This window comes from Protobothrops mucrosquamatus, unplaced genomic scaffold (assembly GCF_001527695.2).
Source record: "Protobothrops mucrosquamatus isolate PMUCROS unplaced genomic scaffold, P.Mucros_1.0 scaffold169, whole genome shotgun sequence".
Classification (NCBI taxonomy): domain Eukaryota; kingdom Metazoa; phylum Chordata; class Lepidosauria; order Squamata; family Viperidae; genus Protobothrops; species Protobothrops mucrosquamatus.
This window is the reverse complement of record NW_015386530.1, coordinates 105,984-126,948: the sequence shown is the minus strand read 5'-3', so window position 1 is coordinate 126,948 and position 20,965 is coordinate 105,984. Positions and strand designations below refer to the sequence as shown.

At 42.5% G+C, this 20,965-nt stretch overlaps 1 protein-coding gene across 1 annotated transcript in view; it reads right to left on the bottom strand.

Annotated features, from left to right (window-relative positions):
* Window positions 1-20,718, bottom strand: part of TRIM29 (tripartite motif containing 29) — a 28,532-nt gene extending 7,814 nt beyond the window's left edge. The window contains exons 1-4 of the mRNA XM_015813566.1: window positions 19,776-20,718; window positions 6,370-6,465; window positions 4,077-4,310; window positions 3,148-3,346 (exon numbers count right to left, since the gene is read on the bottom strand). Of these exons, the coding sequence (XP_015669052.1) occupies window positions 3,148-3,346; window positions 4,077-4,310; window positions 6,370-6,465; window positions 19,776-20,624 (1,378 nt within the window). The 5' untranslated portion in view covers window positions 20,625-20,718. The remainder of the gene's footprint in view (window positions 1-3,147; window positions 3,347-4,076; window positions 4,311-6,369; window positions 6,466-19,775) is intronic.
* Window positions 20,719-20,965: the final 247 nt, after the last annotated feature.

Genomic DNA, 20,965 nt, shown 5'->3' with positions numbered 1-20,965 from the left:
TTCCTTCCAACTCTGTTATTCTAACTGTTTAGTCAAGTATCCCAGTCAGTAAGAAAAAGTGGTAAGTTAACCATGAAGAGAACCAAGGATTACTTGTTCAAACTTCAGCATGCAGAAGTTGGCAGCCTGCATGGATTCATGAGACTGCAGAAATCTGACATTTTATAGTTTGGCCTGTTCTTGTGAGCATCAATCAACCCCCCAAAGATACTTCCTTCCTGTGCCTTTTCTGCTGTTCCAACACTAGGAAGTTATCACTTTGGGCACTGCCCATTGAATTCATCCAGTATGAAAATTGCAATGTTGTTGTCTTTAAATGAGATGCCAATTAAAGAGGTGAATATTAAGGTCCTTTTTTCCCCTTGTGGGCAAAAGTAGGTGAGGTAAGCAGGGTGTTGTGCTGGCTAGGCGTGGCACATATTAATTTGGAAGAGAATATTTGTAGCTCAGGGTTGAACAGTGGGGTCCTTGGTGGTTTCTGAACTTTGTTTTTTTTTCCTTGCAGATGTTTCATTACCAAACTAGGTAACATCATCAGTGCTAGAGGGAAGTGGGGTTTGCTCTCTACTCCATTCAAAAAAGACAATCCAAAAGCTGAAAAGGAAACAAAAAGACCAAAATATCTCCTCAGCAGGAAACAATATCCATATAAGCATGGATTAACACCAAGATTAACACCAGACCAATAAACAAACACTAAACAATAACCCAATCAAGAAAATACCAACTCAGACAAACATTCAAACAGTAAATTACAGTCTAATCAATGATCCACCAAGAACACTCCCAACCACACTGACAGGGGAAGCCACTAGTATATAAACAGAGAGAAACCCCTACTCCCTCCTGGTGCTAATGATATTCCCTAGTTGGGTCATGAAACATCTTCAAGAAAACAATCAGACAGAGAGCACCAAGGACCCCACAGTCCTCCTCCTCCTTCTCCTCCTCCTCCTCCTCCTTGCAAATCCCAGTCCCTTCTAGCACTGATGATGTTATCTAATTGGGTAATGAAATGTCTGCAAGAAAACAACCAGGCTCAGAGAGAGCACCAAGAACCACACAGTTCTCCTTCTCCTTCTCTTTCTCTTTCTCTTTCTCTTTCTCCTCCTCCTCCTCCTCCTCTCTGCATACCCCACTTCCTTCCAGCACTGATGATGTTACCTAGTTGGGTAATGAAACGTCTGTAAGAAGAAAATCCAGCTCAGAGAGCACCAAGGATCCCACAGTTCAACCGTGAGCTACAAATATTTTCTTCTACCATTCTTGGTTTTGTCCTTATTGTTAGGATGAAAATGTCAAGATCATTTTCACTGTTGAAATTGCTACACATGCACAAAAGCAGTAGTGTCCAGGGATGGAGAGATCGAAATTTACAAAGTACCAAGGCCAGTGTTGTGTTCAGAATCCTGTTTTTTGTTTATGCAGCAACATTGCACACAGAGACCAAGGGGGGGGGGGAAGATTCTGTCGCAGGGCTGCACCTGCCATCTTGCAGATTTTGACCTCTTTCCAGAAACTCATGGATCACAAAATCAGTAGCCAAATGGATAAAGAAATAGACAGTACAAATATCTGGATATTTTCCCTTCCCTGCCTAATGTAACTATATCCCTTCCAGTCTAAACTGGGAGGACTTGCTTTATGCTTTATGAGGAATGCAATATACACTGGGGGGTGGGGGGCTATTTAATGATACACATCTGGACACTTCCACCATCTGCCTCTTCATTCCTAATAGCTTTTGTATTTTGAAAAAGATGTATTTCCAGTGCTTTGCATGCATTATCTCAACTCATACTGTAACAGCCTTGTAATGTAGGCTCAAACAGCATTTTCCCCAGTTTATGAGCAAAAGAGGTGAGGTTAGGAAGAAGTCAAAATGATGATGATTACTACAAGCTCCAATTCTTTCCTCTCAGTAGTGTGAATAAGGCTATAATGAATTGTGGAGACACACCCACTATTCCAACCCAATGTTTCTCCAATATGGTCATTCTTAGGATGCAGATATATAAACTTCTTGTGTGGCTGAATGCTGGCTTAGCAACCGAGCAAACAAATCAGATACCTGGAATTGCATTCACCATTGTTCCTCCATATATTCCCATATATCCTCATATATCTATCTACATGTATGTGTCTTCTGTCTGTCTATCTGTCTATTTATCTGTCTGTCTATTTGTCTATCTGTCTATCTGTCTGTCTATCTGTCTATCTGTCTGTCTATCTGTCTATCTATCTGTCTGTCTGTCTATCTATCTATCTATCTATCTATCTATCTATCTATCTATCTATCTATCTATCTATCTATCTATCTATCTATCTATCTATCATCTATTATTTCTCCAGATGCATTGGGGTCTCCAAATCTCCATCACTTAGGTGCATCTGAAGTCTAGAGAGAATTGTGAGACTTTTATCTTGGTCAAGGAATAACTCAAGATAGGTTTGATCAAAATCTTAATGAAGGAATCTGGGTAGAGGTTTCTACAGTGACTTTCAACAAGTAATGGATCAAAGACTTTTTCAACAAGTAACAGGCTGTTTCCTCCTCCCTTCTTCCCAAATGAAAAGATGATAAAAGCAGGCCTTGGTCATCTCTCCCAAACCTCCTCTTGCCCTGGGCTAAGCATCCATCAGGCTTTCACATCCCTGTATCTGGAGGAATTCATTTTTGTTCTCACAGCCTCTTACGAGGTGGTGAAAGTGTATCTCCATTTTAGATATAAGTATCTCTAGATCAAAATTGCATTCAGCATTTTTTCTTCTCCTTTTCATAATTGTGATCTAGCAATTCTCAGGATAGCAATCTGACTAAGAATTATGTTAAATATTAGCTGGAGTTATGAGTGATTGCACAGCATGGGTAAAAACAGTAAGACGCAGCAATAAAAGATTATCACTAGATCTTCATTTAAAAAACAACTGATGTGATGCCACTTATGATATCATCCGGAGCTTGCCTGAGGCACTTCTAACTTTTACAAGTAGGACAATGTTCTCCTGGTTATGGGGAACCATGGACAAACTTGGTACAAATATCTCCTCCTGCACATCATGAGAACTAATGCCCCTCCCAATCTGTGTCTCCCAAGATGGCCCCTTTTCGTAGTTGAATGGACATCTGGTCTCAGTTCCCCCTACCATTTTCCATGTGGTTTCTCTCAATGAAATTCCTGCTAAGGTCTGCCTTGCAGATTTTCTCAACGTGCCTCATGCATACATTCAGGAGGTCATCTCTGAGTATCCCCATTGCTGGACTCATGTTCTCTCCTTCAAGCAAGATGTTATATGTTGGCAGAGATGGAGGAATAACATAGCTTCTCATCATTGCTCCAAATTCCTGGGAAGGAGAAGAGAGAAGAGAGGAGGGAGGAGGAGGAGGAGGAGGAGGAGGAGGAGGAGGAAAAGAAGAGAAAAGAGAGGAGGAGGAGGAAGAGGAGGAGGAGAAAAGAAGAAGGAGAAGGAGGAGAAGGAGAAGGAGAAAAAGAAGAGAGGAGGAGAAGGAGGAAGAGGAGGAGGAGGAGGAGGAGGAGGAGGAGGAGGAGAAGAAGAAGAAGAAGAAGAAGAAGAAGAAGAAGAAGAAGAAGAAGAAGAAGAAGAAGAAGAAGAAGAAGAAGAAGAAGAAGAAGAAGAAGAAGAAGAAGAAGAAGAAGAAGAAGAAGAAGAAGAAGAAGAAGAAGAAGAAGAAGAAGAAATATTTTCAATGTCAAGCTACATTGCAAAAGTATAGGAGGCTACTCATTTCAGCATATACTTAATGGCATAGGTTTACCTCAAATGTAAACCAAATTAAATTCTTCCTTGACTAATTAACCTTATTAAAGCTGTCCCAGGTGGATCCTGCCTGTTGCCAGGCAGAATAAATATACATCCCCATTAATATGTATCAACAATTTTAATTGGAGCAGGGCAGCATTGCTACCAGGTAAATCCAGACACATTCACATGGAAATAGAAGCTTTTCTTAGTCTAACGAGATTGTGTCATGGAGTCAATGCATTAGCAGTTGATTAGCTTGCAATCATATTCATGGTTGGATTTGGTCTCCCAAACAACCGAGAAAACTGTACCTGTAGGAAGAGCACCGAATCGCTGATTAGGCCAACGTGTTCCCTGGTTTCCTTATCCTCCTGCAACAATTTGACTCTTTCTTCCAGTTCCTCTGCAATCTCCTTGATGTTCTCCACCGCCACCTTCTCCCTGTGATCCAGACCAGCCTTGACCTCTTCACGTTGTTTCTCAATGTCACGGATCAGCTCTTTGAAATGCTGGTCTACCGTGGCTTTTTCATTGGCAGTAAAATTCTAAACAGAGACCGCGAAAAGGAGAAGAGAAAACCAATTTCCCATTAAAAATCCAAAACAGTCATCACAGAGCAACTATCAATTTAACATCTTCCTTCAGGACTCTGTATTTGGTATGGATGTGAATGAACCTCTCTTTTTTTATGAAAAATCCTCATTTTAAACCAGGGGATTTTAATTCATTCTGAAAATTCTCCCAATAAATCAAAGTCTCTGAAGACTTGGGGCATAACTCCCAGAGATCTCCAAAGGTAGCTATAAAATTATAATTTTCAAATGTTCATACAGGAGAAATTCTTAAACGCATGATCGGGGCATAATCTTTAACGAGATGCAATCTTAATAATAAATGACTACAACTTTTTGGAGCATGGCTTCCAGTTAAAAGAAAACCAGTACATGTTGGCTGTTTTTTAAGTAATAAGTTTAGCAAAGTTTCCTTTTCCTAGCAATGAATTTAGACATGGGATAGATAGAGAATTCAGAGGTGGTCATTTCAATTTTGTCATTCACATTCAAGAAGCTTTCGATGGAGCTACCACTTCTGAGCAGTGTAGAATCCCAGAGAAGGAAGCATCCTATCTAAGAACCAACTGTGTATTTTAATTTTTGAGAAAATTTGCTGAGCAAGGAGAAACTACAGAAGTTGTCTGTAAAAATCATGCCACGGCTTGCAGCCAAGATCTAACGAACCCTCTCCTTGTGGCTTCCTCATTCATTCATAATGCTTCAAGTCAAGTCAAGCGATTGGTTTCTGCTGAGAACTTTTTTCTTCTCGCATAAAATTTCTCTGCTAAATTTCTCCCAATATGCAGATGGGTTTTTTGTAGTCACAACGGTCACATAAATGATGTGAAATTCTGGCAGCATTGTGTGTGTGTGTGTGTGTGTGTGTGTGTGTGTGTGTGTGAGAGAGAGAGAGAGAGAGAGAGAGAGAGAGAGAGAGAGAGAGGGGGGGGGCATAATTCTTAGGTATGTATGTGGATAGCCTCAAACTAGAGACATTGCTATTTTGAAATTCACAGGAAATAATAGTAATCAGAGTTCTGAATTGATTCTGCTTTGATCAGATCTCATCTCATGGAAACAGGTAAGTTCTGGGCGCCCCTCCTTAAGAAGGACCCAGAAAACCAGAAGAAGTTTGGAAAAGAGCTGTCAAGGCCCAGCAATGGCATCCCACCAAAAAGATTAAAGGAGATGGAAACATCAAGAGAAGTATGAGTAGAGGTGGGATCAAGTACCTGAAGAAGCAAAAGATTAAAATTTAATGTTCATCGTTCTGAGGCGAATCATTTGGAAAAATGGGTTTTAGCTACAGGGAACCAGATTCTGACTGGGGGCGGGGAGGAAATCCTATCAAAAAGTTATGATCAACAAAAACAGTTATATCCTGTTGCTACGTTTGGAAAAGCCAACATGGCACAAATTAAAAAGTGACTGGCAGCATCTCTGCATGATCCCACTCTAGGGTGAAAGAGGAGACTAAGGAGTGAAGAGGTGGGCATTTCCAGGAAAGAGACAATGGCCCATGCCATGCTCCATGGAACTCCAGCACTGCAAATCCAAGCCAAACTTGCAGTGATTCTCAATAAACTCCAGTTGAGTCAGATAGACCTTGATGGAGCTGATGAACAGAAAACAGCATATAGGAGATGACTAGGCTGAGCTTGAGGGAGGGGTCAAGTGCGCCATCAGTCTTGAGTCCTTTCGCACCCACAAGAGATCTAAATCCCGCCCACCTTGAATTCCTTTTATTCTACCTACCGCCAATTTGCTTGAAACGTTAATAGCTCAGATTCTTGTAGAGAGCTTAAGCTTGCAATAAATCTTTATACCCATTTGAAATGCCTGGATTTTCTGGCATTTTATTTCCCTGGCTGCTTGACAGAGCATCATGAAATCCCCAAAGGGCCATGTTGACATGGGATTGGTGTCAAACCAACATGGGTCAAGACTAAATTGCCATGGATGATCTGGTTGAAAACAAGCGAACTCAAAATGGGAAATCAAGGACTACCACGAGAAGACCAAAGAGGAAGGATGCTGGTGCTGTGCTCACCTTGATACGGTCCCTCTCCTTGTGCCACTTGTCCACTTCATCTTCAAGCTCGACAATCTTCAGCTGCAGCTGCTCTTTTTGCAAAGAAAGTTCAGTCTACATGGGGGAGAGAAGGGGAGTGATGAAATCGCACAGCCCCAAGTCAACTTTCGTGTCTTTGGCTTCTGAATCACAGGGCCTCCAGCTACCATTTCTTGGCAAGCTCTGAGTTGGATTTGAAAGCACCCACATTTGAAAGCCACCCACCCAAAGCTCTGAGCTCCCCAATCAAAGCTGTGAAGAATAAAGAGGCTTAGAAACCCGTCAGATCTATTTGTATTAATTGCTTGGGAAGAAAGGGGGATGGGGGGAATGGACCTGTTCATCAAGAGGGGCAAGGAGAAGAGGTGGATTTCAAAACCCAGCCGGGTTGAATCAAAGAACTGTGCCCAGGGTGCGCCTTTCCAACTATAAATGCTTTTCATGTAATTACGGGATGATGTCACCTTGGTGTTGCAATAGATTGGAAGATGCCTTTGGTAGAAATGGGGTTGCAACATGACTATGGAGTTGGGCCTGGCCCTTTGGCATGCGTACAAGGGAAGTGGGAGGGGAGAAAGGGAGGCTGCTGCTGAGCTTGACCTCAATCCATCCATGCAGCTCCCCTTTCCCCTTTTTAAGTTGTGATCTGCGCAGAGAGGAGCTAAACTGTAAGAGACACCTTGATGGGTTCCATGGGAAGTCCATGAGCAAAGTGCCAGTCTGATAACCCACAAAGGACCCTAGAAGACAATACTTAGAGCTGTGGAGTCCTTGGTGCTCTCTGAGCTTGGTTGTTTCCTTGCAGATGTTTCATTGCCCAACGAGGTAACCTCATCAATGTTAGAAGGGAGTAGGGTTATATTGTATATAAACAGAGAGCAAACCCCGTTCCCTTTTAGTACTGATAATGAAAGGTCTGCAAGAAAACTGCCAAGCTCAGAGAGCACCCAAGGACATCACAGTCATCGTCCTCCTCCTCCTCTTCCTCCACCTCTCCACAACCCCCTTCCCTTCTAGCACTGATGATGTTATTTATTTGGGTCATGAAACGTCTGCAAGAAAACAATCAAGTTCCAGTCCTCCTCCTCCTCCCCCTCCTCTTCCTCCTCCTCTTCCTCCCCTCCTCCCCCACTCCTTCTCCTTCTCCTCCATTCCAGAAACCCCCCTCCCTTCTAGCATTAATGATGTTACCTAGTTTGGTAATGAAACATCTGCAAAAAAACCTCCAAGCTCAGAGAGCACCACGGAACCCACAACGGAACTTATAGCATCCATGGCTGTGTTCACATTTGTGCAAGCTGAGGAGCCGATATGGCATCCAACCATTCACAGTTCCTTACCTATATGATGTTAATTAACTGCTAATCCCATATCAGTTCTATGTTTTTCACATCCAAATGAGCCCTTGGATTCACAAGCAAACTAACACAATCTAGTTGCAGCAACAAAGTTAATACAGTCCAGCCTCCAGATAGAGACAACTGGGGATGATTCCTGAGAACCTCAGATTGAAAACTTGAACGCCAACTCTCTACCTTGTTAACGATGTACAAAAATACACTTCATATAAATACGGAGGTGCCATTTTGTTGCGGTAGCTAATTAATTCATTAGCTGTTAGGTTTAACTCACGGCATTCACCTCCTCTATGCAAATCAGCATTCCAGCCTCAGATAACATCCCAACTTTTGCTGAAGAAACCGTTCAAGTTTTGCTTCAGCTGCACGGGTCCCCGAGGCTGCCCATGACCCCCGGGAACCACTCCAAAAGTTGCTTCATTGTAATTTTTAATTTGGCAGAAGAGGGAAAAGATGAAAGGCATGAAGTGTAATCATGTGAACTGTATTAAATTAATCTAATTTAATTTGCATGGAAATTAAATTACACGCCAGTTAACGCTGAGCCTTGACCTGCCTCCTACTCGGTTCTGGTGGCACCACGTTTTCGTGGTCCCCACCCCCTTCAGGTGGCCCGAAGCCTTTAAAAAGTGGGTTTGGCTCACGAGGCGGACCTTTCCAGACTTCAGATCTGTAAGCCAAGCACCATCCCAGGAGTTCGTTTCTATCTTGGATCAGACTACCTGTTGGCATAAGCATGAAAGAGATCCTATTTGTAGGTTTCTCCCTTAAGAGAGGGATGGGAGGGATGAAAAAACGTTTTTCAGTCCTTTGGACTACTTACAGAATTCTATCTGCCTGAAGCAACCCTGACATCCTTAATGAGAGTGGCTTTTCTCACACTTCTTGTCTGTTTGCAAAAATTTGAAATGCTTTTTTTTTTTTGAGAGAGAGAGCTGGTGTGCAGACTAATAGCTAATGTGATGAGCTGAAGAGGGTGGAAGGACTCTGCTCGGTTCAAAGAATGCCTCCTCTCCTCTCGTGCTTTGCAACTGTACAAGCTGTTTGCATCCTGATTTCATTAACGGTAAAAGCACTTGAACAACTGAGCCTCACACAGGAGGTGTAAAATAGAAAACAACGCACAATAGAAGCACGCCCCAACATTATGACTTTGTGAGATGTGTGAACCAGCCAGCAAGAACAGAGAAGCGCGTAATAAGAAGCGATTATAAAAAGTGTGCAAATAAATTGTGAAAAGAACGGAAGTGTTAACACAGAGGTGGATCTTCCTGCCAGCCAATCCTGACACTTTCCATGTGTAAAGAAATAAAAACAGAGGGGCTCCTGGGGGGCACCTGGGGGGCACCATGGAAATCTAGACTTGGTCCTGATCACGTCAGGTGGAATCCCACCTTGATTCTGATGGCCGTGGAACTGCTCCAGGCCTATGAAATATCACCCATAATTAATCTCTTCTAACTTTCGCCTTAGAAGGTGGAAGTTCTATTGACACCAGGATCTGGGTGGCTGCTAATGAAATGGATTAACTGGGGCAGCACTAATTATGGTTGGAGGCATGCAGCAGGGAGATGGTGAGATGTAACCATGTTCTGTGGGTGGTGCCTTATGTAATTCCAGCTTTAGCAACTTTCTCCCAGAACTCTCACAAAGAATTCTTTCTGACCCAAGGACTTTCTCTTGGAAATATCTGCATGGAAAAGAAAAGAGAAACAACACAATCGGGTGCCGTCTTTCATCACAATCCTGCATAATGAAGATGCCTCTCTTTCTCCAACACAGCTGTTGAAGTGATGAGACTACCCTTTAGGTCATTTCTTAATAATACTCATTTACCCGAAACTCTCTGGAAACCGAGCTCTTCAAGTATCACAGAGTGATTTTTTTTCCCCTTTGTAGAACACTCTTGAGTTGAACAAAAGCTTTCTCAACCACATCTGAGAAAGAAGAGTTCATCCTTCAACACTAGCGAGTTCTCGTTCACTCCCTTGATTTAATTACATTTTATTTACACATTCCATATGATCTGCACACTAGCTTGGAAACTGCATGATGGGTTTTCTGCAACTGCATTGCTTCAGGTTGCAGAATGACTTGTGCAAAAGGTACATGTTGGGGAGAAGACAGGAAGCACGAGGAGCACCTGCATCGTTCCAGCACCTGCCTATTCTCAAGGTCTATCTAGGACAGGGTTTCTCAACCTTGACAATTTCCAATTATATGGATGCCTAGCCATTGCTGAGAAATCTGGAAGTTGAGGTCTATTCACTTTCAAATTGCCAAGATTGGAAAACACTGATCTATGGTATTTGCATGGGTGTGTCCAGTGCTTACTCAGGAACAACCTTCTTCGACCTGGAATCTTTCTGCAGCATCAAAACAATCAACATCCAGAATTCCTACTCAGCACCCAAGGATTTGTCTTACCAGGAAGAGGTATATAGGTTCCACCCTAGGTTACAATTTTACATAGCCAGTCTTGTTTGACTATTGGTTCTGTGGAGGTACCAACAATGTCCTTGGTTTTGAACTTCTTCTACACTCAGAAGTTGCACATATTCAAGAGGATGTAGTTTAGAGAAAATCAGCTTCCAGTTGGTTGGTTTCCTACTCCAGAAGACTTATTGAGGAGACAGATTTGAAGCTTCATCTCTGAAGGTGTAGGACGGATACTTTCTCATCTTCTGGGATTTCTCTCCTTCTCCATGGTGTCCTTTCACATCTCCTGTCCTCCCCAGGTGATCTGAGAAGGAGTTCTGCACACAGTGACTTGTTAGATGGAGTCTTTTTCTTATCCACCATGGAAAACAAATGTGAGAAGGGAAAAAATGGGACCACGTACCACCCAATAGCCTCTTTGGACAAACACGTGTTGGCCACCTAGGCAAAATACTGACTATTGTAGAAGAAGACTAAGCAAATGGACCTTCTGCAGGTTTAAGGAAACAGCTAGTGGCTGGGTTGGTCTCAAATGGCCCAGAAATGTCTACCTTCACTACCTTCAAGAATTAGCTGTTGATTTATCCCCAGAAATAACGAAAGGCAACTGATTAAGAATCAGTCCAGCCATCTCAGTGAAACTTGGCCGCAGCATCATATAATTAGATCTAGAATATATTAGGAGGGAGGGACGGCAAGGTTAGAAGTCAGCCAGTGCTTTGATTTATTAAACAGGCACATCTGGTGCATGCAGAAATCAAGAAGCCATGTGGACTGCCAGCCAATGCTCAGTTGTCGGTGCTCAGAAAAGTTCTTGGTGTGCTCCCAAATGCCTGTAAGCACTGAATGTGCCCTCTCCAAGCTGCCATGTTCAGAACGGGGAGGATATATGATCATGCCTTGCAGGCATGATTTCTGCAAGATCATGTGAGGTCTCTTGAAACTCAAAGGGGTGCAAAGAATGGCCTCCTTTTGAAATTCCTCCCAGCCATTCACTGGGATTGAATTTCTTTCTAGCCAGGTTCCCAGGGTGTGTTCACGCAGCACCTTTGTGGGAACTGAAGCTCAGTTCTTCTTGAGAACATCAGGTGACCTAACCGTGGCATACATGTTAGCTGTTGACTTACCAGTCTTCTAAAGACTAGCAAACACTCGGGTGTATAGCGTTGGTTCACAAGCTTTATAGAGGTCTTCTGTGAGTGAAGGACAAGGTAGGAACAGTGGTGGGATTCAGCCAGTTCACACCAGTTTGGCAGAACCGGTAGCTATTTTTTTGTTGCCCGGGCCCAGAATGGACTTCTGGAAGCGGCATCCACACAGAGAACCGGTTGTTCACATATTTGAATCCCACCACTGATCTGACATACCTATTTTATGCAGGTTTTAAATAGGTGTCTTTCTGAATATGTGGCCTTTGAGCATGGAAGGAGCAAATAATACACAAGACTATAAGGAATCATAAAGAGACAGGCAATCTGAGAAAATGAATGCTACTATTGTCAGATATTTCATTTCCATCCTGATCAAGGCAGGAGGCCAGTAAACAATGGCACATTAGAGTGAATAGGGGTAAAAAGGAGTCTAATGGCCAAATCTTTCCATATTATTTTCAGATGTTCTGAAATGGGATGAGATAATTAGTGGAGCCTCTATAAAAGTTTCAGTATCCACAACATCTTATTTTCAAAATAAGATGCAAGGTAAAATATTTTTCTGATAGTTTCGGGGGGGGGGGCTTCTAATTGCTTTTAAACTCAGCTTTCTGTTTTCTTAGTTGCTCCAAAATATTGCACTTAGCTTCAGATTTCTGCTCTGCTAAATGGTGTGTGTATGTGTGTGTGTGTGTGTGTGTGTGTGTGTGGTTTGTAGGAACCATTTCAGCCTCTTAAACTGAGGAAGGGACAAAAACAAGGAAATCACCTACCTAATATTAGAAGTTTTCATCATTACAAGGAACCTGTTTTCCGGAAAACTGATGACTCCCATTTTACTGTTCAAAACCAATTTACCCCAAAAGTAATTTGCACTAAAACAACATGTTACTCACCATATATGTTTGCTGGGAAAAACCTACAGTTCCAACTACTGTGAGGATTGTAGCTCAATATTAGAAAGGATTAATGGGGGCAAAATGGAACATTACCAATGTGAGTGAAAGAAATATCCCATCTCCTGGCCCTGGTTCAAAAGTGTGGAATATGTCAAAGAGATTGGAGACATTTAAGTTAACCAAATTGAAATCCTATTGACTTCACATGCAACGCTAAGCCGTGTTTGATTAATTCTGGTTTATGGACTACACAACCATTGGTTATGCAATAGATTAAGCAACTGTCCATGGCTTACAAATATGTGAGCAAGCCCAGCATTTAGTTCAGCTATCACATAATCCTGTTTGTTTTAATCATGGTTCGTTCATACATTTCATGTAACTGTTCTATTTTGTAGACCACTTAGATTCATTTTTTAATGCTTGGGTTTTTTTTCTGAAACAGCAAGAAAGCACTTGCAATAACTAAAAGACATATAAAAGTATCTGGCTCAATAGAAGATCTCGAGCAAACCACAGTGAGGCCAAGACGGTGACATAGTTGCAGCATGATGTATGTGTATTCTAGCATCCGATGCAGATCCATAAGTCATGAGAATCATCACCCTTATACCAATGAACACAACTTAGCCCAATGTGGCTTAGTCAATGAAACCATCACAGGTCCAGTTCATCCATTGCTCTAAGCCAGAAATGATGGTTTAAAACACTTCCAAAAAGCATTTCCCTTCTTGTATCGTCCATCACCTTCACCCAATTATACCCATTTGAGACACTGCTGCTTTCTGGTCTCTTTATTTATTCAGATTTCCAACTTGCTCTTCAACACCAACCTCTGAGAACCTAGGAACCACTGATCACTCCAACAGATTCATTGAAGGAGAGGAATTAAGATTAGATGGTGACACCCTGAGGTTAATGGCACAGAGTGGAGCCAAATCTAGGTGTCCCTTGCTTTCCCCATGCGACCCTGGCATTAGAATCCTGAACTCGAACCTGTGGCAATTGAACAACTTGAACCTTAAGGAGAAAAGTGAGATGGGACTTCAGCAGGAGATTGTCACATCTGTAACCTGAAGTGCAATTGAAGCTCCCATGGAATCAGGTTCATCATGGCCCACTACTTTTACACACACAGTTCTAGTCTCTAGTAGACATTCTACCAATGTTTGACAAGGGTATTGGAGTATAACACCCATAATTCCCTTCCAGTGTCCCCCAGTGTCCAAATCCTCTTTCCTTAAGGAGCCATCTGTTGAGCCAGCTGCTTTGGCAGAAGAACGGGGAAGAAGAGAAAGGAATATTATTTCATTTCTACTTCATTCGTTCAACTTCTCTGGGACATTTGAATCATTGTCTCCAATTGCCTAAAAATTTAACTTCAGCAGCTGCTTTTTGGTGGGTCATCGTCACCAGTTCCTGGCCTTAGAAAAGGATGCAAGAGAAGGCCCCTCTTTTGTTGTTGGGGAACCAGAAATTCGAGATCTCTCTCTCTCTCTCTCTCTCTCCCTTCTGTGCAATTACTTAATTCTTTTTTAATTGCTACCCCGACAGCCTCCCTCCTACACATTCCCACATCATCTTTTCAAAACCTTTTTTGTCCTTCAGTCTCTTTGTGTTCCCTTCTGCAGCAAAGAAATTGGAGAGTCTTCGTAACCTTTCTCAACCTAGATCACTTCAAGATGGGTGGACCAACTCCCAGAATTCCACACCCATCTTAAAGTAGCCCAGGTTGAGAAACACGGGTTTTTGGGGGATGGAGAATCAGCACTTGCTAATTAATGTTGCAGGATCCAATCTGTGTCAGTCACCGGGACCAGAGGTTTAGTCTTCCGAGCTTTCAGACTCTGAAGCCCATCCTCAGGGAACTTCTCTCTCACCAGAATTTGTGCTTTGGGATATAGAGATTCTCCATCATCCAGGTCATGGTTGTCCCAAAGTTGCTTTTTCAAGAGGCAACTGGAATTCCTTTGTTTTACCTTGAAGACGTTTTGCTTCTTATCCAAGAAGCTTCTTCAGTTTGTATTCAATGCATAGAATAGCCCATAGTCCACATTCTGAAGAGAGAAAAGTTCCCTGAGGATGGGCTCCAGCACAAGTCCAAAAGCTTGGAAGACCAAACTCGTGTCCTGGAGGATCCGACCCAGATTGGATCCTGCAACATTATCCGGGGACATGTATATTTGCCTTCACTCATAATTTGTGATACTGCATGGACTTCTTTTTCCATAAGCATTATCTTCACATTTGTCCCCATCTCTAAAACCTGTGGCATCCACAATGTGTATGTTGTGCATAAAAACCATAAGGAAGCTAGCTATGATCATGCTATTGAAGCCTCCAGTCTTGTTATATACACTGTGAGGGCATCAATCATGCTGTTGCAGATATCATCTGCAGATACTCCTGCATAGGAATTGCTCCTTTTTTATCAAAATAATTCTGGGAATGATGCTCAGGTGAGAGAAAACTATTCATCTAGGGTCATCCAGTAAATTTCCAGCTAATTTTCATCATCAAAACATTGGGGTATGCTTCATGCAACACACCAACCCCAAAGTTGGGTGACTTGAGGATGGACCACGATGGAAACTAAGTTCAAATCTCCTACAAAAAAATCAAGAAGCAGGATCTCCTGCTTGAGCATGGGGTTGGACTAGAAGACTTCCAAGAAGCAACGGATGGAAACTGATCAAGGAGAGAAGCAACCTAGAGCTAAGGAGAAACTTCCCAACAGTGAGAACAATAAAACAGTAGAATTACTTGCCTTCAGAAATTGGGGTGCTCCCTCACTGGAGACTTTTAAGAAGAGACTGGACAATCACTTGTCTGAAATGCTATAGGGTCTTCTGCTTGAGCTGGGGGCTGGACTGGAAGACCTCCAAGGTCCCTTCCAACTCTGTTATTCTGTTAAATCATTGACATGGTGTTCTGACAGACTAAGTTAGAAGGCAGGATAATTCTTAAAATAGCTCCAGCCAGAACTTGTCAGTATCTTAAAATACCCTCCCCAAAATTCCGCAAAATACAGGAAATCCTGGTCCCACTGAAAACTGAGTCTATCCATGTCAGAACTAGCCAACCAGCTGGGTTGGGCGAAGCTTGTATCTTCTTCAGGGTGGTGTGCAAACCCAGCATCTTGGATTAATTCAGCAAACTGAGGTTCAATTAACCATGAGTAATATGCTGGGTGAGCCTAGATGTGAGTGAGATATTTATATTATACGTCTAGCCGGCCTGATCAACATCTTCCCCTGCCAAGTGTGTGCCCCACAGCCACAAAAGATTGTCCACCACAGGTAGAGCCAAGGTTTCTTTAGATGTGAATTAATAAATAAAGTAGGTGTACCTAGCAATACATGTAGGGGCAGGAGGGGAAATCCAAAACTTCTCTGTCGGATGAAATTTGACCAGTTCTACACTCCAGTTTCTTTATTATTTAAAGAGATAACAAAGGGGTGCTTCTTAAGGATTTATTGTGTTTTATCAGTTTTTTAAGGAGGAGAAAGAGAAAGAAGAAGAAGAAGGAGGAGGAGGGGGAGGAGGAGGATACAACCTTCAAAATCGTCTATTGAAAAAAAAATGCAAGTAGTTCTTGACTTACAACCACAATTTATGTTGCTAAGTGAGCTTGTTGTTAAGTGAATTTTGCCCTATTTTAGGACCTTTCCTGCCACAGTTGTTAACTGAATCATTGCAGTTCTTAAGTTAGTAATGTGGTTGTTAAATGAATTTGACCAATATCTCAGGGGCTGCCACAAAGAAGAGGGAGTCAAGCTATTCTCCAAGGCACCTGAAGGCAGGACAAGAAGCAACAGATGGAAACTGATCAAGGAGAGAAGCAACTTAGAACTAAGGAGAAACTTCCTGACAGTTAGAACCATTAACCAATGGAACGACCTGCCTCCAGAAGCAGTGAATGCTCCAATACTGGAAGTTTTTAAGAAGAGACTGGACAGCCATTTGTCTGAAATGGTGTAGAGTTCCTGCCTGAGCAGGGGGTTGGACTCGATGACCTCCAAGGTCCCTTCCAACTTTATTATTCTTATTATTATCATTATTATTACTTCCCCCATTGACTTTGCTTGTCAAATGATTGCAAAAGGGGGATCACATGACCCCAGGACACGGCAACGGTCATAAATACGAACCAGTTGCCCAGCATCTGAATTTTGATCATGTGACCCTGGGGATGCTGCAACGGTCATAAGTGTGAAAAACAGTCCTAAGTCATTTTTTTTCAGTGCCGTTGTAACGTCAAACAGTCACTAAATGAACTATCGCAAGATAAGGAATACCTGCATTTTTTTTAGAACAGGGGTCCCCAACCCTTGGTCCGTGGACTGGTACTGGGCTGAGGCATGCCAGCAACCGGTCCACACAAACAAGCAAAGCCCCATCCGTGGGATGCAGGCAGCACATAAAACCACGCACTCTCTGGTCCGTGGAAAAACTTCTCTCCACAGAACCGGTCCCTGGCGCCCAAAACGTTGGGGACCTCTGTTTTAGAAAACCCATATCCGTCTTTGACAAATCCCGTTTCCCAACCTCTTTTGCCTGCATTCCTAAAGAGAAAGAATCCTTGTTTAATTAAATCTTTAGGCAAAAGGAAATGCTATACAGTCATTTTCTTTCTTTCCTTCTTGAGCCTCTACTGAGTTTTTAAAACTTCCTTTACAATGTCCCTTTAAATGAGTGGAACCGAAAGCTTAGCAAGATCGACTAAACAGTCAACAAGAACGGGGCGGGGGGGGGAAGGGGGAGAGAGACAAAAAGAACCCAACAATTTCAAATGTAAGTTGGGTTACTGCTACGACGCTTCGGGTTTTTCAGCCTCCGCCATCCACGAGGCGCCAAGATCCGTGTAATCCTGCCAGATTCCCGCAAATTGGTCTAATTTGCCCCTTTGCTAATCCTTAAAGCATTCGTCATTGACTACAAGACAGGATTAAAAAAAGTCTTGTGTAATTGCAACACTTAGGGGTTTTTTCACAAATATAGGAATGAGTTCATGCATCACTTTATAAACCAGCTTCTTTAACTGTGGTTTACTAAATAAATCGCTGGCAAACCGAACTGAGGCAAAACCAACCTAAACCTAGAGAAATGGCTTCTTTAAAAGAGGGGGCTCCAAACTTGGCAACTTTAAGACTTGTGGACTTCAACTCCCAGAATGCCCCAGCGAGCACGGAATCCTGGGAGTTGAAGTCCACAAGTCTTAAAGTTGCCAAGGGTTGGACACCCCTGCTTTAAAATATAGGAAGCCCCAACATTTATCTGACATATTTTTAAAGATTTTTGCTAATCTTGCTGGTGGCAAGTGCCATCTATAAAACATTTTGTATAGATTTTCTTTATAAGAAGTTGACATTAACAAATGGCTTTGCCATTTCTCTCAATTTGTATTGTATCCAAAGTTCTTTGCCCATGTTATCACTGTTTCTTTTACTTGTTTGTCTTCCATTTTCAGATTTAATAGAAAGTTATGCATTTTCTTAATTAGTTTTTCATCAGAGGTTAATAATATCTGATCAAACAAAATCTGCTCTTTATAAAATCCATACACTTTAACATTTTTATCATATCTCACTTGCATTTGTAAATGTGACCACCATGATAGATCAATACCCTGATTTTCCATCTCTTGTCTAGATTTTAAGTTCCCTTCAGAGTTCAGAATATCTTTATAGGTCCATATTTTCTCAAGACTGACTAGAAACGCATCTGCATGGGCTCATTCTCAATTTCATCAACTTTACCAGGCTGTTGTAAGAATAAAACAGGAAGAGAGAAGAGAGGAGAAGAAGGATGGGATGGGATGTACAAATAATCTGCAGCATTTGAAAATGCAACGTGAAAAGAAAGGAAAGGGATAATCTGAATACTTGTGGATTTAAAGCCCTTGCTGAGACCCTCACTTGGATTGTTTTAAAGTCGGTCAAGCGTTTTGCCTCTCGTCATAAAGCAAGCACTGATACCAAAAATTATTTCCTTGTCTCAAGCACCTCTCGCTCAACCAGCTCACAGAAATGTCTCTCACGTGGATTTCAAGAAGGAATAAAGTGAAAAACAGCCTACACTTCCCCGCCCGTATCTGCATTAGCAGTCGATAGATTTCCAGAACATTTCAGCAAGAATCAAGTCACAGCATGTCTTGTGAATCACAGCTTGGGCACAGGCCTTGCAACCAGGCTGGGAAGACTTATGGATATGGGGGTAAATAAAAGCAGGTTACCGGGTTTTTCGTGACAAGGGCTATGGGTCAAAACCATTACTTAAAAAAAATAGAATTATTTTCCTTGCAGTGTGTGTTATGGTTGAGAGGTCAGGGAAATAATTTGTCCACAGTAGATTATCTTTGCAGGGACTAAGGGGAGAATGAGATGGTTTTTTTCCTAACCATCTTTTCATAAATAAATATGGCATGCATGGCTCCACTGCCCCATGTAAGTTGAATGTTTCACATTTTAAACCCAGTGGTTGCAAGAGGATTCTTCAGGATGATGAAGGGGAGAGGAAGGGGAAGGGGGAAGGGGAGGGAAGGAAGAAAGGGAATAAAGAAATGGTATGGGAAGGAAAGGGGATAATGAAATGGGAAGGGAAGGGAATAAAGAAATGGAATGGGAAGGGAAGGGAATAATGAAATGGGAAGGGAAGGGAAGAGAAAGGATGGGAGGGGATATTGGAAAAAACTTCTTTCTATCCATTGATGTCCATACCATTCAATAAGTGATCAGCAAAGATGATCATCTTGTTCTCCTTCATCAACTTTTTTGTAATAATATCTCCCACCCATGGTCTGGGAAGCAAGAATTGAACATCTTTTCTAAGATCTAGCCCTCAACACAATTCTTACTTTTACACACTTTTGCAGTAGTGTGTCAGGGGAAGCTCCAATCCTTGCTAAAAGTCTACTCATCTCTTCAAGCCAAGTCAGATGTTATATTTTCTCCTAACAACTTCTTTGTAAACACACCCAAACATTGCTGATGTCCTTCCAAAGACGTCCAGTTTTAAGAAACTCAATGCTGTCTAAAATCCACCCCATTTCCCTCCACCTCAACTTTTAGGTGATGACTTTAGGTCAGAATCTTTGTGATAGGAGCCGTGTATATACTGGAGTAAATAAATGTGAACCCTGGTTGTCTTTCTTCCTGAAAACCAGATTTAGCTCATACAGGCATGTTCTTTGCATGGCTATGGCAGCCTCAAGACACACTTTGAAAATGAGAACAAGAGTGAAGCAACAATTCACTGAGGGTACATTACCTCAAATGAAGTGCTTTTAAATGCAAGCAACGCAATCATGCACAGGTACAAATCAGCACACACCTTGAGCAATTCAGTGATGGATATACCCATGTCAATTAACTCATTGTAGAGTCCAGAAACAAAAAAACTAAGTGGCTAAGTATCATTTAGCATTCAATGTAGGTTATTTGGTCCCATTTGGGTGAAAATGCTTCCTTGCAAAGCTCCTGGTGGGATAAGAAAGAGTAAGGGTGCAACAATATGCCAAAAAAATAAAAGTACAATACCTCTTTGCCCGATTTCTCAATCTCTACGGTCACGGTGGTATGATTCTTGTGTTCTTGGAACATGCAGAGGTAACAGATGCAGACTTGGTCGGTCTGGCAGAAAAGCTCCATCGTCTTGCCATGGATGGGACATTTCCTGGCTTCAAAGTCTTTGATGGGATCCAGCAACTGGTGGTCTCGGAAAGCAGCCCCTTCAAAGTGGGGCTTCAGGTGAAGCTCACAGAAGCTGGCTTGGCACACCAGACAGGACTTCACCGCCTTTTGCTTGTTGTCGATGCAAGAGTCACAAGGGACCTCTTCCAGAGTCACCCGGGGTCTTCCACTAGGTACCCTACTGACCCGGTTGAAGTTGGTCCTTTTGGTCTCTGCAGATTCCCCTAGGGAGATGATGGGTTTTCTTAGATCGGCAATTTGCCCACTGGAAAACACTAGCTTTTTCCCTTCTCCTTCACCGCCGAAAGATTTCTTGGTCTCCACATTGAACAGGGGCTTCCTCAAATCTCCTCGCTCTGGAAAAGAGACTTGGGACCTCCGAGTTTCTCCTAGCTGCCCAGTAGGAAAACCTGACTTCTTGGCCTCCCCTGCCTCCACATTGAAGTAGGTTGACCTCTTCTCATCAGAAGACTCCACAAATTGGATGATTGGTCTCTTCCAGTCATTTCCGGCAAACATAGAATTCTTGAGTTGGGTTGTCTCCAGGATTGGTGCCACATTGTTTTTATTGGCTTCTTTCTCACCTTTCTTTGGGCTGCTGGATTTCTTCCCTTCTTCTGTCTCTTTCTTGGGTGAAGAGGGGGTCTTGGCTTCCTCTTGTTTGCCTGCGGTCCCGTTTGTCCTTGCCGTTTCCATCGTGGTCCTTTATCCCCCTGTGTTGGCTTTCTGGCTTCTTCTCTGCAGCCACGCTCTGTGAAGGAGAGAATCAAATTGCAGCCTAATTTGCCCCTTTCTTTCTCTTTCTCTACAGAAACAGTCAAGTTCTCAGGCCTTGATCCCAGCGAGGAATGAAAAAGGAACAGGGAAAGCACTACCTAAATGCCACACCTGGAAAATGGGGAGGAGAAGGGAAACACCTAGATCATACAGGTAGAGCCAGAGAGAAGACAGGCGAAGAGATATTACAAAAGGCATCAAGGAATCCTGCTTAATTACAGAAGGTGCTCCACACCCAAAAAATACCTGTCTAACCAGGT